Here is an 18,166-nt window from a genome sequence, read left to right as displayed (position 1 = left end):
AACTCTGTCCAACCTCCTTGGCTTGGTTTCCTCATCTGTAAAATGAGAGGTTTGCGCAGGCCTGGAAGTTGAGTACCTGAGTTCAAGTTTCAGCCAGCTCTGCCACTGATAAACTTTGAACCCACTGCCATCATTTCCAGTCAGTAGGTCTCAGTACCCCTATTGAGTTCAGGGCGTGAATGAGCAAGGACACTCCAAGTTTACTCCCAGCTTTGTCGGTGTAGCTCTCTCTTGTGCATCACCATCAATTCAGACTGTCTCTCACTGGCTGTGTAACCCAGAAAGGGGACTTGAACTGGATTACTTACTGTTAAGCTATTTGCCAGTTTCAACATAACAAGTTTGTGGCTCGATGGAGCCTCCGCTCTGACACAGCCAGCTTCTAAGTAAGCACTTTTCCCTTCAGAGCTCCCCAAGAAATGCAGTCCTGAGTAGTCTCCCCAGCTCCAACACCTTACACAGCTCCTTTCCCAGAAATTTTATTTGAACTGTAATTTCAGTTCTGAAGCCAAACTTCCTGCTGTTAGCCAGGGTAAGACAATTGCATCCTTGTAGGCAACATACATACCAACGCTAGATTTTTAGATCTTTTTATTTTGTTCCAAACATTTTGAGGGTTTAATGTCCCAGATCTCAAGCTCCCAAATTTTGTTCATATTCCTAGATTTAACTGTGGTGCATAAGAGGCTGCATCCTACCCTAAATAGTAATACTGTGCTGCTTTCGCCAACCAACATTCTCTCCAAAAGCGCACAGGTCCACACATGCGCACACACGTGTGGAGTAAGCAAATGGGCACCCCGCCAGAAGTATGTGACAGCTGACAGGGCACATTTGGGACCTGTGAATGTCTTTCTTTCTGGAGAGAAGTGGATGGCAGCCTGATTCTTAAGAGTTATCCAGACCATGAGAAGCAGAGACGGCCCAGCCAACTGCCCACCGGTGACTTGGTACAGATGGGGCGGGGGCGAGTGGCAGCAGGGACTCGTTGCTCCAACCTTTTTAGTGGTCTCTCTTGGGAGTTACAAGGCTCCCGGGCCCAACTTCTCCCGTTCCACTACTATTCAGCTCAAAGTACACTAATCGGGCCCTTCCTGTCCACAGAGTCAGGAGCCAGTGGGTTCTCCTTTGTGCCCTTGACACCAACTGGAATGGGCCTAGTGCAGAGGGCTCAGGACTCTGGACTGGAGTGAGGCCATCAGAGGCCACCACGCCTCAGCTGCCTGTTGGTAATGGAGAAACTCAGGGTGAGGACCACTGTCTTCTTTGGAGTCCCTCAGAGCCAACTTCATCCTCCTGGACCCAGGATAGCCCTGGCTGGGGGTGGCAAGTCACTGTTAGCTCCAAGTGACAGCCAAATATGCCTGGCAAGAAGATGATGAAAGGTTAGGATAACAGTTGGAACACAACAGAACAAAGGCCCATAGAGCAGAGAAACACAAAGCGTGGAGAAAGGCTGAGCTCCTACAGAGGTGGGGTGCGCCAGCTGGCCACAGCCTGGTTGGGAAAGCTCATCGCAGGCTCTTGCCCGGGGCTTGTGCAGAGAGAAGCGTCTGGCATCTATTTCAGGAGGTTCAAGATGTCCGGAGTCTACCTTTCTTGGCACCTTTACTGGCTGCCTAGCAGAGAGGCCCAGGATGCCTGGCGTGGGCAACACCCTGGGTGGTGAAGACTACATGGTCTCCCCTTCTTAAAATAAACTGTCCAACCCGGGGTGCAGCTGCTGCCTGAACCTTTTGATCCAGATTTAGGAATGGGACTTCCCCAGACCATCCCCTTTCCTGGCCTAGATCAGGTGGAAAGACTGACCTGTCATGAGGAATGAGAAATGAAGGCGTCGGTCCTTCACCAGATCAGTGGCGGTTGCCCCTCCTCCCACCGGTGCCACCCCTGTTCAGTCCCTTTCTGCCTGCTGAGATGAAAGGAATTTCTTCACATTTTGACAGGTGGATATAAAGATGGAGAGTTGGAAGGGCCTCCAGGGTAAGCACTGGCCTGGGAAATCTGTAAAAATCAGTGAGTGGAACTTAAAAAAATTAGTAAGGGTGCTTAAGGTCCCTTTCCTATGTGAGTCTACGCTTCCAGTCTATGATTATAGCAACTTGAGCCAAAAAGTGAGATGTGACTCAGTCTGAGATGAGTGGGGTTGACGCTAGTGTTAGGGGTGGGTTGGGCCAAGGTGAGGCTAGTTGGCCCAAGTTCTGGGTCCCTCCTTTCTTCAAGCACCTATGTGTCTATGACAGTCATAAAAAGAAATAGAGGGTGAAGAGAAGGGAGAGGAAACATTAGAGGAAGAAAAGGGAAAGCGGGAGGAAGAAGCAGACTGTTGACCAACGACATGGTGGGGAGACTACCTGTACACTTGTAAACTGATGGCACCCACAGCTCTTGGGAAGCCACAGCCCTCAGAGACTCTGAAGCTGAAGTTTTCCTTGCCTGGTTTTGCCTCTCTGCTCTCTTTCCTCCCCCAACCCAGTGCTCCCCAGTGCAAGGAAGTCTTCAGCACACAAAGGCTTGGGTCTCCTCGCCAGGCTTCTGCGAACATAGTAGCACCTTTGGCAGTTGCTTTTAGTGGTTGACTAATGAGCTGGGGCCAAGCGGCCCCATCCCTCCCTTCCCCCGGGGGTTAGAAAGTGTATGGAGAGGTTCCAAAGGCCAGGGGGTGAGCCTAAGCCTTCCTAGATTCTGGCAGGGAAGGGCCCTGGCACGTTTAAAGGCATTCGGGGGAGAATTTGGTTAATGAGTTTGGAACACCTGGAGCCTTGGCTCCGAGGGGCTGGTCGGGTGGCTGACACGCTGCGTGCACAGGGTTGGGAACACGTGTGCTAGTGGCAAAAAATGTAAATGCTGAGCAGGGCATGGTGAGGGCAAGGGTTGGGCAGGAGCACACAGCAGCGAGGGAGAGGCGTTAGATAGGTTCCTCGGGGCTGGGGGAGCCCGGCAGCAGCTCCCCGTTGGGGTCCGGGTCAGGGGCCAACATCTTATCCTTGCTGGAATCCCTTTGCTCTTTCTTGAACATCCTTTGATGCATCAGAGGGACAAAGAAGAGGATCACAGCCCCAATGATGGGGGGCACACCAGCGAAGTAGAAGGCCACGTGGTAATCCCCAAAACAGTTGCGAAGGAGGCCTGAAAGAGAGAAGAAAACAAGTCAAGCTCAGCTTTGTCTTGCTGCCCACAGAGGTGCTCTACTTCTGGCTCTAGTTTTATACCTGGCCCGAGTCTTGGCCTGCACCACCCTGACCTGGAAGCCCCTCCACTCAAACACTGCTAGACAGAATAAATTAAACCTCTCTTCCAAAAACAGGCAGCTCCTCCCTGAGACACTGAGGCTACAGGCCCTCAAGGCTCAAGCTCTTGATGAGAAAAACTAATGACATGTCTCTGAAAATTCTTTCGTGACTTCCATGAAGCTGTTGATAAGCAACTTCTGGTCTCTCCCAGACACTGAGTTAGGAAAGCTAGTTTAAAAACGCCACAGTAGGTGCCCAAACATGGCTCGCAGTGATATACTCTCCTACCTTCATCTCGGGTTGGCGTGTTCTTGTGCAACAAGCTAGTAGAGTTCCCATTCGCCCTAAGAAGTCTGTGTATGTGCTTTTCTTTTTCGTTAGAGAGGGGTTGACCCCTCTGGGTTCCTGCCAAATTACCATGGATGTGTTTGACCTGGGGTGCAAGGCTCCCCAGCCCATCTCCAGAAGGTAATGTGGGGTACTGCAAAGGGAGGATGAGCCCAGAAACACCACTCAGGAAAGGCCAGTATGCCCTGGGGCTGCTTAGGAGGTCCAAACGCAGAAAGAAGTATCAGTTCGGGGATCTGTCTTTGGGATCAGAGGCTGGGTATAGGCTCTGTCACCACAGTGGACACTGTGGTGGTGGCACAAGGGCCTGACAGGGAGCTTTTGCCACTGTCACACAGTATGACCGATGCCCTCATGATACCGTCACAGAATTGGTGTTCAAGAAATAGCTGTTGAGTTGGCTCAGTGGACCAGCCTAGATGTTAGCCCTTAAATTAATATTTGCAATAAACCCTAAAGAAAAGAAATGAAGTTCTCTTTTGATTGATTTCCCCTGTTTCCTATGATCCCAGGGGTACTAAAAATGCCCTCTGAGAGATTGGAAAGAGAACTGGGAGTGCTGAAAGATGGCAAGCCATCACTTTACCTGCTGCCTGCCAGAAGGGAAATTACTGGCCCAGTCCTGGGAAGTGGTCTTAATCGAATATCTTCTACAGTTTCAGAATCCAGTAGAGGAGGGGAGGGGGTCTAAGCCTTAATAAAATGAGGTTCTACTTTCCGTTTGCTTCCTGCCCAACTACCTGGCAAATACTTGCCTCTGAAGAGAGAAGATCCAGAATCATTACAATGGCAGAGAAGGCCAAATGCATTTCTCTCTCCCCACCCTTCTGAAATCTGCCATGCTGTCTAGAATAAACTACCACTGAAACAGATATACATCCATGAAAAGCCCCTTTCCCCAAATTAATCTATGTAAGAACTCTCTGCTTTGCCTTCCCCCACCTCCCAACATGTAGTTATATAACGTTTCATGTACTCTGTCAAGGATGCTTAGTAGAGAATAGTGGAAAAAGGATCTCAAGCAGAAGCACTCAGATAGCTGGGGCCCTTGAGAAGACTGGACGTACCCACTCACACCATCCCTGGAATATCAGCCTCACCTGCAATGGGGGGCCCAGCAATCATCGGCAGCGCCATCATGCCCAGGAGGTAGCCAATCGCCTGTGAGGCCTGCATTGGGCCCACCAGCTCGAATGCGATGGGGGCCATGATGGTGATGAAGAAGCCATCACACAGGCCCAGGAAGAGGCAGACAACGATGAGGCCCCCAAAGCCCTGGCACAGGGGTATCATCATGGACATCAGACCCAGGAGCAGAAAGGAGATGACCTAGGGAAGCAAGAACATAGGATCATGTTGTGCAGGCCGGCTGAGACCACATAGCAGTCACATCTCCTTTCTCAGGGCCTATGTCTGCCATGCAGAAAATGGAGCTGGTAAGGGGATGTCAACAGAGCAAGCAGTTGGGTAAAGGGCTAACTGGCCCTTTCTAAGTTCTGCACTGAAGAGTTCGGTATTTTTCAGGGAACCCAAATTTAACTCTGATTCTGTCAAGATTTTTAAAAATGGGAGTGGAAACATGGCCACTTCCTCAAGAATTTGTCTTCGTACCAGATTTTGAGATGAAGGGAATTGCTCTTTCTGCTTTTTGATGCTTTATTTGGCTGCCCCAGGCATCCGGGTGTGGGGCGAAAATACATGGTGTTCTGAGATCCAACTAAGGTATGGGAAAATGAAGTGCAGGAAGTGAGGATGATTTCGATGCTAATAAAATGGGGACATACATGGAAAACATGGCTTCCTAAAACGGGGAAGGAGGCAGTGCCCATACTGCAGGGTGCTGATTTTAGTAAACACCTTGGCATGAAGGAGACCACTGGGAGGTTCACCCAGGTTCCTTAAGCTTTAGGTCACTGGACATACCACCCTTCTCAGACATCTCAGACAGTGGGGCTCTGGGGCCTCTGGGTTTGGCCGGCCATCGAGCCAAGCCACTGAGAGGGGGCCTGAAGTCTACTCTTGCCACTGGGCTTCCTTTGGGCTGAGCACTGACTCCAAAACAAGGAAATGTCTTTTGGCAGCGAACTTCTCCCTTTCGATGACAGAAGGACTGCTAGAGATACTTTTGCTTTTTGATATGATTATTATAACTTGTACTGGGGAGTCAGGCTGAAGATGTTGGCTGTAGGCAAAGCGATCCCTCCAATTGCAACTGCAGCCAGCATAGCCAGGTCTTCACAGGGTCAGGTTTAGATTTTCACAGGGCCCAGGATTTTGTACTAGTTCACACAGACAGGGTGAGCTTGCCAAAAATACATGGTAGTGATAGGAGGCTTAAAGCTGGGGAATGACCTAAATGTTTTCTATGTTATCGCCGGTAGTGGATCTGTTAGGGTTCATAGGTTTTTGGAGATGAAGTGTCCTGGCCATGCCATGTGGGGAAACCTCTTTTGGGGGGATTTTTTATTTTTTTGAAGCAACATTAGTTTACACTACTGAATAGGTGTCAGGTGTACAGTTCTCACCTCAATAGCTGTATGTTTCACCTCACACCCACCTTCTATCTGTTCCCAACCTTGGGGGACTTTTGAACTTTGCTATGCCGTTTTAGGATAGCTGGGCAGAGTGAGGAGTAAGAACCTGGGTAGCCCAGGTTCCACTTAGGAGATTCATACACAACTATAAGGTAAAACCACCTATCAAGGAAGACATGATGGATTCCAATTAAGAGTTAATATCATAATACAGGGCCTCCCTGCTGGCATAGTGGTTAACGTCTCAGTGCTATCAAGTTATTGCCAGCCACTGCTGCACAAGTTCCATCCCTGGCCAGGGACATGACCCACATGGCACAGCAGACCTATCTTGTCTTGCCTGCTGCTGCCCTCAGCAGTGTATTTCAGTAGATGCACCTGTTCTGCTCCCAACTCTGTCTCTGATAAATCCTCTCAACCCCTGCACCTCTGGCCTACACCCCAGTTCTTCTATAAATAAATACATCTTATTTATTTCTTCATTCTATACTCCTGCCTTGTTTGTTGTAGATTAACTGTTCATGTAAGTGTGGGTTTATTTCTGGGGTTTCATTTCTATTCCATTTTTGGCTGGTGCCTAATTTTATTCTAATACCATGCTGTTCTGATTATGATAAATACATAAATATATAAATAAATAAAATAATAAAACTTTTTAAAAAGAGTTAATACCATAATATAGGCCATATATGACAGAACTACTATAACACCATATTTAATGGTGAAAAACTGAAAACTTTTCCTCAAAGATCACATACATACAGAGGGTGTTCTCTCTCACTACTACTATTCAACACAGTCCTCTAAGTCCTAGCTAAAGCAGTTAAGCAAGAGAAAGATATACAAGGAATCCAAATTGGGAAAAAAGTGAAACTACCACTCTTTGGAGATGACATACTATTATCCTTCAAAAGCCATAAAGACCCCACTGGGTTAAAAAAAAAACAACAACAACAAGCAAAACTATTAGACAAGAAATCTGTATAGTAAAGTGGCCAGTGATAAGATGAATTTACAAAAATCACTTGCATGATCTAGAAGAGAAAGGAATGAAGAAATCAATCCCATTTAAATTGCAACAAAAAGAATGGGATACCTAGAATAAACTTAGCAAAGTTAAAAACAATGAAAACTATAAGACATTGTTAAAAGAAACAGAAAACAGAAATTGACAGATATTTCATGCTCATGGGTTGGAAGAATTAATATTGTCAAAATGGTCATTTTACCCAAAGCAAAACACAGATTCAATGCAATACCAATTGAAATTTCGATGGTGTTCTTCAAAGAAATAGAGCAAATATTACTACAATTTACATGAAAACACAAGAGGCCCCAAATAGCCAGAGCAATCCTGACAACAGAGGAAGAGCAGGGGTATCGTGCTCCCAGGCTTCAAACTATATTGCAGTTCTATCGTAATCAAAGCAGCATGGTGTTAGAATAAAGACAGGCACCGGCCAAAAATGGAATAGAGATGAAAGCCCAGAAGTAAACCCACATTTATATGAGTAGTTAATCTACAACAAGCAAGGCAAGAGTATAGAATGAAGAAAGGATAGCCTATTCAACAAATGGTGTGGGAAAACTGAATAATCTCATGCAGGAAAATTAAACTAAGCCACTCTCTCACACCATACACAAAAATTAACTCAAAATGGATTAAAAATTTGGATGCAAGACCAGAAAGCATAAAATACATAGAAGAAAACATGCAAAACATTCCACAAGCTTTACTTTTTGCAATGTCTTTGGGGACTCAACAGCAACAGTAAAGGGAACAAAAGCAAAAATAAGTGGGACTACATTAAAGTAAAAGGCTTCTGTATGGCAAAAAAGAAAAAAATAACTACAGTAAAACAAACAAAAAAAAAAAACCCTACCAAAGGAGAGAAAATATTTACATATTATACATCCAACAAGGAGCTAATATCCAAGATCTACAAAAAACTCATGCAACTCAACAAAAAGAAAACAAATAACCCAACTTAAAAAACGGACAAGAGAGGGCCCTCCCTGGTGGCAATACCAGGCGGGTTAAAGCACAGCACTACGAAGCTAAAGCCACCTCAGCATGAGTTCGATCCCCGCCTGACCCTGAGGTGACCACATGCCGTGGCAGACCTCTCCTGACCTACCCACGGCTCCCCTCAGCAGTGTACTTCGTCGATCTGCCTTTTCTGCTCCCCACTCTGTCTCTGGTGAAGCCTCTTGCTGCCCCTGAGCCTCTGGCCTGTACCCCAGTTCTGTATGCATAAATAAATCTTTAAAAAAACGGACAGGATTGCTAAATAGACACTTCTCCATAGAAAATATATAAATGGCCAACAGGTCTGTGACAAAAATGCTCATCATTTATCACCAGGGAGATGCAAATAAAAAACCACAGTGAGATACCACCTCACACTTGGCAGAATGGCCCGTGTTTAAAAAAAAAAACAGACACAGGGGCCTGCCTTCCTGGTGGCATAGGTGTTAAGTATCACACTCTCACCGTTGTGGTCTACGTTCGACCCCTGGCCAGTGAGGTGACCCACATGGCACAGCAGACCTCTCCTGTCTTACACGCTGCTCCCCTCAGCAGTGTCTTTCAGTAGATCTGCCTGTTCTGTTCCCCACACTATCTCTGGTGAATCCTCTCACCTCCACCCCGCCCACACACAACTCTGGTCCCTTCACCTCTGGCCTATACCCCAGTTTTTCTACACATGGAAACATAAATAACACTTAAAAAAAAACTCACTAAAATAAAAAAAAAGAGCAGACACAACAAATATTGGTGAAGGTGTGAAGGAAAAGGAAGCTTTGTGTTTTGTTGTCTACTGTTGGTTGGAAAGCAGACTGGTCCAGACCCAGTATAGACATTTCTCAAAACACTACGGATAGATTGACAAAAAAAAAAAAAAAAAGATAAAAACAGAAAAAACAGATCTACCACATAACTGAGCAAGTCTTCCTAGGTATCCTCCTGAAGAATGCAGAAACACTAATAGGAACACCCATAGTCATTGCAGCGCTTTTTATAATAGCCAAGTCATGGCAACAACCTCCATGACTAAGGACAGAACAGTGGACTAAGAATGTATACACGCAGCTACAGAATCCTCTAGAATATGGGAGTGTTATTCAGCTATAGAAAAAAGACGAAATTATGCCATTTGTGACATCATGTATGGAACTGATGACAAATATTTTGAGCACAAAGAGTCAAAAGGAGAAAGACAAACATCAGGTGGGTCCATGCTTACAGAGACTACAGAGATATAAAACACAGGAACAGTCAACACTAAAAGAAATCCCATGTGTCCGCAGAATTGAGGCTACTGAAAGTGGGTGGGAGGGTGCGGGACCCAGTGAATTCCGCTTGCTTAGGCTGTGGTCACGGCGGTAGCAGATCCCTTAAGCATATATAGTACTGTAAATCAGTAAGAATATCTCTGAACATCATATAACATTATATAACAACAAGCACAGCAGTAGCTGACTGCAGTTGGCTCTGAATTACTACCTATTGTGTTCAGCAACCTGTTAACATCCTTCATGAGGCTCCAGAAATTAAAAAGCCCTCGTGGAACTTAGAATCAGGCATCAAGAACTGATACAGAGTGAAGCTGCCTCATGGCTGTCAACACTTCTTTTCCCACTGACTGTAGGGCTCGATGCCAGATACACGTGCCAGCAGCAGGGCCTGCAGCATCTGGTTAAGGGTCCTTCAGAACCTGCCGCTGTATACAGTCCTTTCCTCTCCCAGGACCGGTACTCCATGTGATCCAGGGTAAAGGGGAGGCAAACTCCTACGATAGAACATCTTGAGCAGTTCAAGAGAAAAAAGGCCATCCGTTATCCTGGGCTCTTGGCCTGAGATATTCACCAGCAGGATCAGTTGGAACACGCTGTCACTTTCCCTCTCTGCGCCTGCTTCTCAATGTGTCAAATGAGGGAGCTGACTACAAGTTGATGAAGAAATATTTTGGCTATGATGTTCTAAGATTGTTTTCTATTATTCCAAGTGGTAAAACTGGATGGTAAAAATGAAAAGGAGAAGGTGGTGTGTAAAGGAAATGGGCAGCAGAACTATACCACCATAAGGCTAGTTTTGCTTCTAAATAGCTAATGTCTCTCTTCCCAGCCCTCCTTTTGCACAAACTCTACCTCTACCTCTCTTCTAGCAACAGTGGTGACACCGGAGCCAGCTGGATAGGAAGGGGCTGTTGGCTGTCTTCCATATAAAGCCTTTCCCCAGTGATTGGCATCTTGAAGCTGCTGATACAAACAAGGAAGATTAACAGGGGTGGCAAGTGGAAGAGCCTGGGGACATCACCCATATTTGTATGCCCCCCCAAAGCCACTCAGATAAGGGACATACTGATTTGCGCACGAATTCAAAATCTCATGATTAGTTCCTTCAAGAGTAGGCTTTTGGGTTGACCTGGGTCCAGTCACTTAGCTTCACTGTGACTTGATTCTGACACCCATGACTTAGAGTACTGAAGTGTCCTACATAGGCGTTCAGCTCAGCCACTGCTGTCTGTGTGAGCCTTTCTTTCAGTTTCTCCATCAATGTAAAGGGCGCCCTGAGCTCTGACAGAGCAAAGTCACCAGCTCTTGCAAACTTAAGGAAATCGTAACCACATCCTTGACCAAGATTTATGAGTATATTTAGAAAAATCCCCAAACTTTGGTCTGTCAGAAAGGAGAAACTCCCTGTCAAGTGCAGTCAGGGGCCCTTGGAAGTGCTTTTGGGATCTCCCCAGAAGGGAACTCAACCAACTTCCTGATAGATTGTATGTGACCAAATGAATTCTGGGGCCCACCCCCAGCACAAAATTGCACACGTGGGCACCTTTTGGTAAGTCCATTTGCAAGAGCAAAAGCACCAGCTAGGGCAGAAAGGCAGTGCAGCTACCAGGCAGACAAAAACAGACAGCTCAAGCAGCAGTCTGTATTCAGCAGACCAGAGCGCAGGCCACACAGAAAGCGGTCTCTTCAGTACCCATGTGGCTACTGCCCGCAACATGGAGGCACTTGAGGCACCAGCAGGAGGATGACAACCTTATAAGTCATGCAAACATTTTCCCTTCCAAAGCCCGGTCATGCCTCTATTTCTCTTGATTCTCACCTTTGAGGTAAAGGGAGGAAAGGCAAGAATTATTCTCATTGCATAAATGAGAAAAAGTGAACCCTATAGAGAGAAAATGAGGGTTGGTTTTTTCTGGCACTTTTCGTGTGTGTCCACGAATGGGATGGGGTCTTGGTGCCCCAGAGCTGTGGAAACATAAGAGGAGAGGGAGCTGGGCCTGGAGCTAGAAGAGAGAGGAACCAGGGTCCAGAGTGCTACAGATGCCTGAGGCCTCCCCCAAGAGAGAGTAGTATAGCAATGTGGTGAGTCTCCTTGGCTGCAGATGCCTCGGTTTCCTCGGTTTCCCTTTTTCCGGTGGAAGAATGATTAATAAATACCTTCTCTGAAAGTGTTCTTACAGCTTCCACTCAGAATGCCCTCCCTGGTCCTCAGTTCATCCTGAGATGGATGATTTTCTTCATTTGGAAACCAGGGAAATGGCTCACAGAATCTGACTTTCCCGCATCATCTGCAAGCCAGTGTCACAGCAGGGATGCAGGGCACAACCTAGGCACAGCCTACTGTTCTCTCCCAACACCTGGGGAAAACCTAGATCTGGGTCAGGCTGCTGCTTCCCAGAGCGGACAGGCTGGTCACTCACCTGCAAGTAGATCTTCTTAAGTCCAGGAATGGAGTCACTGACACGGCCTGACACGAGGCGCCCGAGGCCCGAGGTAGCCCCAATACACACCAAAAGCACCCAGGTCTGCTTGATTTCTAAGAACTCCTCTTCCACATACTTCATCTGAAAAACATAGCACCAGATCCCCCAGGAAGAAGAGGAGCCGAATGGTTAACTGCTGGCACATCCAGAGCCTTCTATTCCCTCCCGGAGGACAAAAGTACCAGCCCTTGCAACCATCTCTGAGACAAGCCCTCTGGCTGCTTCTAACAACTTCAAAGGCTTCATATCCCCTGAATCTCTGGATTCGAGCTTCTAAGCACCAGCTGAGAGGGGTGGTGTCTCTAATTCCCGGCAGAACAGAAGACAGCCTTAAGGTCTGAGAAAATGCAAAGGCTCCCCCACAATTTTCCTTTCCCCTGACCCAGAACTGACAGCCTGGAGCACCAGCAGGTCACAGAAACAAGAGGTCTGTGCAGAAGATAACAGCAGCACAATAACTGGCAGTTCTGAGGCCATGGAGATTTGGGACCTGTTTGCTAAACAAAGCTGAATGGGTTTCTTGACTACAGGATTTTTAGCAGGTTGAAAAGATTGCTATGGACTATGAAGCTAGAGAGGCCTAGTATATGCTATTTCCTAGGCCAAAATCATTTGGCTGCAAAGGCCAGCATCCCGTGCTCTGTCCTTCACATCCTGCATCTTGGGGATGCTTTTATTTCTTCTGTAAGTATATCACGATGTGTCAGTGGGGGGAAACGCAGGCATAGGCAGCCCCCTGCATTGTTCCCTTTCCCTCCTCGGGGCTTTCATACCCTTTGGTCTTTTTCAAAAGCTCTGCTTTTCCAATGTCCTCCAACCCCACCCTGTGGACTTCAGGAAGGTTAAGGAGTGCTTACAGGGTCAGCTCGGGTGGGCCCACCCCAGGGTTCCTCACCAGGTGTACATAGGGAACGAAGTAGCCAAGGGCAGCGGCAGCAATCCCGAAGGCCCAGATGCGGTAGGTACGTTGGCGGAACACTCGCATATTGAAGTACTTCCTGAGCTGAGCCAGAAAGCGCTGGCATAGGCTGTGGACACCTCTCTTGCTTGGGGTGTCCTGAGAGCTGGGCAGGAGGGGCCGGTAGGTGAGTGAAAGCAGCATAAGAACGAACATGAAGGTACTCAGCACCTGGAAGGTTTGGGCGAGCTTGATCTTAGCCCCCAGCGTTTTGATGAGGAGGGGGAAGGATATGGAGAAGATGCTACTCCCAGCAGACACCACACCATTGGCCAGACCCAGGCGGCGTTGGAAGTAGTGGCCCAGGATGACGAGAGATGGCTGAAAGGCGAAGGAACAGCCACAACCAAAGAGAATCCCGTAGGTGAAGTAACGCAGGCTTAGCGAGCTGTGGGAGAGACGCAACAGCAGTGCTCAGCAGCCTGACCAGCAACCTGCCCCCCTTGCCCCCTTCAGCCTCCTGAGACCTGCACCCCCCACCAGTAGCCCACAGCCACACTTACCACTGACCCTCAGAACACGCAAGGAATAAGACCCACTAACCCTTGTTTCACAGACAGGTTCAAGGAAGTAATTTACCAAATAGCACGGGGGGTGGAGGGTCTGCCACAGTGGGACATGACTCTAGGTCTGTAAGACTCTAGTTTCAATCCTAGCACCCCATAGTGAAGGACTGTTCAAAAGAAATTCAGAACCAGCCCAGGCAAAAATTGGGTAAGGGGCCAGAGGGGTAAACCAGTGACTTAAAGAGAACAGTTTCAGCTTACTGCTCACCTGGATACCAGGGGGGTAGGGGGGAAGGAGGCAGCGGCCAAAGCGTTATCTGGAGCAAAAAGAAAGGCCCCAGATCCTGGAAGGATGGGACTCTTTGTTGGACACCTCAGTGCCTTTCCCCATGCTCAGGGCCTTAAACACATCAGAGAATGGCTGTCTCCTGAAAGACACCCCCTCCCCAGCTCCATCCAAACTCCAGTCCCTACATGATCCCTAGATGGGGATCCTGAGGTAAGGAGTCCTTCAACTTCGAGAGCCTAGCTCCTGTTGCTAGACATGGTATGGACTTGCTCTCCAAAGTAGACTGGCTACTATACAGGGTGTGGGGCCTCAAAAAAAAAATTGCAGGCTTGGCCAAATAAGGCAAGTTCTGGCATGAAACAGGCCTCACTGGCCATAGGCCACTGTCCCTGTGTCAGATGGGAACAGGCCACCGGGAGGTCACCTTACTGAGCCATCTGCCTGCAGACAACATTGGCATAACCTCATGTAGAATTTTCTTATCTTTCTGAAACTTCCACCTTTTCCTCTGAGTTACCTAATATTCTCCATGGTCAAGCACTTCTGCCATGTCGATATGCCCAGTCCTCTTTCTAAAGGACTGAGCTTACGTTGCAGAGAAAGTATGGACCGAGCCCTCATGGTTCCAGTTCTTCCGCTCTACTGTTTTCCCCTCCTTGCATTCACTGGGTATGTAAAGGCTTTGGTTACCATAGAGCTGCCTCTACTTGAAACACATAAGCAAGCCAGCCACTTCTCTTCTGTTGGATTCCTTGGGGCCCACTCCCATAAGTGCGTATTGGCCTGACTGGGGGGTCTTGTCTAAAGGAGAGGAGCCAGCAGGTCAGGGAGGGGGGCTGGTTGAGAGTTTAGAGTGCTGTGTGTGGCAGATCTATTTATGGTAGGACCTTGAGACAGGAGGTGTCTGAGTAGACTTGCCACCCCAGACCTCTCTGCTTGTCTGCATGCCATCCACAAGAACGCAGAACACTGATTCAGATGACAGGAAGGGTAACTTGGAACTCTGGTCACAAGCAGAACCACTTTTCCACTGGATGTGAAGTCATCCAGAGTTTCTTGGATCTGAAGAAGTTCTTAGGGAAAGGGCAAAAGGGGTGGGGGAAGAGGTTCAGGAGCTGGAGAACAGAGTGCCTACTCCACTGTACCTAAAGAAGACCAACAGAAGACACGTACTCCTCCGCCTCCTGTAACTGAGCTCATGTGGACTGGAAGGGAAATGGGATTCATATGTTCCTAATTTGTTTACACTTTGCTGGGCGCAGCCTTAAAAAACAAGCCTCTGCTGTGCAGTGGTGAGACTGGAGCCACTTCTGAGGCCTCAGCCCTTCTTCCCAGAAGGAGCCAGGCACCCGCCTGCTGAGGGCAAATAAGGCCGACCACCAGAGGGGTCCTGAAAGGGGTTGGAGCTGCTGCCCTGGGAGGGCTGAGCAGGTTCCAGGCAAGGCATGGTTTTCCCCGCTTCTGTCCCAACCGGATGAGACTGAGCCAAGAAGCCACTGCAGGCCGAATCCAAGCTCTGTTGGAGGTAGGCTGGGCAGCTGGAAATGCTCAAGTCATAAAGAAAGCTGGCCCACCTTCACACGGTCTAGTGGTGGCAAAACACAATTATTCTCTGCGGTGAGTGGAATCTTGGGACTAGATAGCATAACCATAGTCCTCTGGGAAGCCAAGCTCAGAAGGTAGATCTGTGACAAATTAGCTCTATCCTCACTGTGCTACCTCTGTGTCTCCAGGCTGCAATTCTAATATACCACCCCAAGCAGAATGGAAGTAAGAGGTACCATAACTTCCAAAGTATTTCTGGAAGAGAGTCAATGGAGAGTTCTTTAGAAACCCATATTTCTCAGGCCATGGTGGAGGGTTTTTACTCCCCCCTCCCTGAAGATATGCAGGAATAGCAGAAAAAGATCAGAAAAAGAAATCATGGTCTGCTTCTAGCCTGACACAGCTGAGGTCTGACCATGGGACCAATGGGACCAGGGTTTGTGTTCAGCCATATCTCGCTGGGAGATAGGTGCTGGGGTATATGTCTCAGTGTGGGATGCTGCGAACCATCCTCTCTCATGCCCAGGAAATTCTTGGAAGAGTCCTGAAAAGACCATCTGGTCTAGTCCTCTCGAGTTACATGGACACTGAGGTCCAGAGTGGGGAATAGCTCTTTATCACTTGCTAGCCATTCAGTGGCCAAAATTGGACTTGAGCCCAGCTCTTTGAATTCCCAAGCTTAGGTTATGTCCACCACTTTGGAGTTCTTGGGCCTTCTCTGGAGACATTCCCTAGTGATGTATTCCTGGGGGTCCCACTGAGGCGATTCCTGGGAGCAGGGTCCTCAAGGACCCTACATGGAAAGAGCCACAGGAGATTCTGCAATGAGAATTGTCACCAGTGGAAAAGCCAACCCTCAGGGAAAAGCCAACCTCAATCCAGGGAAAAACCAACCCTCATCCTTGGGGGAAATGGTCAGCAACCCCTGGCCTTACCTGGTGAAGGAGCTGGTATGTAGGCCAATGAAAGCGACGGCAGCCCCAGTGGTTGCTGTGATTCGGCAGCCCAAACGATCAGTGAATATGCTCACAATGGGAGAACAGAAGAAGATCATGCCCATTGACAGGGCTCCTACCCATGCTGCAAAAAAAGAGAAGCACAGACACCTTAGCTTGATGTGGTATCTGATGGTGTGATAGCTACCTTAGTTTGTCTTCTCTGACTTTCCCAGGGGGTGTTGCAGGGTCCTACCCTGCCAGCGTGGTAATCCCTAATAGCCAGAGAGAAGATTTCCAAAGTGCCCGTAGCAGGGCAATGTAAGTACCAGGAGCCTAGTTCGCAGACACACCCTGGGGCTGGGGGTCTTTATGGATCATCAAATCTATGATGGACCCTTCTAGTCTAAGCCACCACACAGTTTCACAACATTTCCATCCTCTTTGGCTGTTTGGTGACTGTATTCTCACCAGTTTAGAAAACTGGGTAAAAGTGATAAATACACACTGCTGCCAAACAAAAGGGCCATGATTTCCTATGAGCTACAACTACAGAGTGACCTTGGAGTGCTGACACAAGCTATGCAACCTCTATTGACTGACATATTCTGGATGGAGGGGAGATGCTCTAAAAAAATATTCATGGAGCATCACCTGATCACAGCTCTGGGCCACCTTCTGGCTCTTTTTAATTGTGGAGCCCTAAATGGGGCAGCAGAGTGCAGTCAGAGGAGCTCAGAGCTAGTCTATTGCCTGTGTCTCTTCCCTCAGTGTCTAAATACATTTCCAGATCCCCACTGTGAATTTTCCCTTTCTGAGCAGCCCTCTAGAACCCTAGCTGCTAGGTACTGATCTGGGACAGTAGGAGGCTAGAACTCTCATCACAAACTTAACTCTTACCTTACAATTTCATTTCTAATTATTGGTGGAACCTTCAGAAAGTCACATAGCACTTCCTTAATACTCAGTCTTTTCAGCTACAAAATGGCCATTAAAATTCCCAATATGCCTTCCTCGAAGTTTTTTTTAATGATGATTAGATGTAACCACATATATAAGAATTCTGTAAATACCAACAGCCACACCATATGAAGATTAATGAAAATGGACCATAGACAAATGTAAAACTTCAACATAAGTAGTAGAGGAGAAAATCCTTACGACCTTCAGTAAAGCAAAGATTTCACAGATATTTACAAGCGGTATGATTCATAAAAGACAAAAATTGATACATTAGACTTCATTAAAATTTAAAACTTGTGCTCTTTGAAAAATACTGTTATGTAAAAGCAAGCCACAAATTTGGGGAAATATTTGCAATACGAATACCTGACAAAAGACTGGTAACTAGAATACAAGCGTGAGTGGACTCTAACAACTCAGTAAAAAGAAAGCAAACAATGCTTTTAAAACATAGGCAGAAAGATTTGAACAGGCATTTCACATGCACACATGATATGAGTGACAGTGAAGCACATGAAACAATGCTCAGTATCATTAATCATTCAAGAACTGTATATTAAAACTGTAGTGAGCTACCTCCACATACCCAGTCCTGATGAGGATGTAGAGGAACTGGAAATCTCATCTGCTGAGGGGATACAAAATGGTATGCCCACAATAGAAAACAGTCTGGCAACTTCTTATAAAGTTAAACATAAACACAACCCCTAACCTCACCCTTGGGTATTTGCACAAGATAAATGAAAACTTTTGTTTAAACAAAAACCTGTACCTAGATGTTTATAGATGTTTTTTCATATTTGCCAAAACCTGGCAATAACTCAAAATGTACTTCAACTGGTGAGGGTGGATAAACAAGTGGGCATGCACTAATATGATGGAATACAGCTCTGAAACAAACAGGAATGAGCCATTGATACACACATCAACTTGTGCAATTCTCAAAGGCATTTGCTAAATGAAAGAAGCCAGACACAAATGATCCCATTAATACAAAATCTTGGAAAAGGCAAAACTAAGCAGATCAGTGAGTGCTAGGAGGAAGAAAAAAAGTTTTTATTACAAAAATCAT

The 18,166-nt window shown here is 47.1% G+C and overlaps 1 protein-coding gene across 2 annotated transcripts in view; it reads right to left on the bottom strand.

Moving 5' to 3' along the window:
- Positions 1-542: 542 nt before the first annotated feature.
- SLC16A2 (solute carrier family 16, member 2 (thyroid hormone transporter)) overlaps positions 543-18,166 on the bottom strand; it is a 112,248-nt gene continuing 94,624 nt past the window's right edge. Inside the window, exons 2-7 of one of the 2 annotated variants that reach the window (XR_001145622.1) lie at positions 16,132-16,276; positions 12,794-13,244; positions 11,836-11,979; positions 4,682-4,910; positions 1,810-3,129; positions 543-1,364 (exon numbers count right to left, since the gene is read on the bottom strand). Coding sequence is in view for 1 of the 2 variants with exons in the window: in XM_004685589.2 (XP_004685646.1) it covers positions 2,909-3,129; positions 4,682-4,910; positions 11,836-11,979; positions 12,794-13,244; positions 16,132-16,276 (1,190 nt within the window). In the remaining variant the exon portion in view is untranslated. Of the gene's footprint in view, positions 3,130-4,681; positions 4,911-11,835; positions 11,980-12,793; positions 13,245-16,131; positions 16,277-18,166 lie in introns of both variants that reach the window. The other variant, XM_004685589.2, reaches the window with a different exon arrangement.

Source organism: Condylura cristata, unplaced genomic scaffold (assembly GCF_000260355.1).
Source record: "Condylura cristata isolate star-nosed mole 26May11 unplaced genomic scaffold, ConCri1.0 scaffold00019, whole genome shotgun sequence".
Lineage (NCBI taxonomy): Eukaryota > Metazoa > Chordata > Mammalia > Eulipotyphla > Talpidae > Condylura > Condylura cristata.
This window is presented reverse-complemented; position numbering and strand designations above follow the sequence as displayed.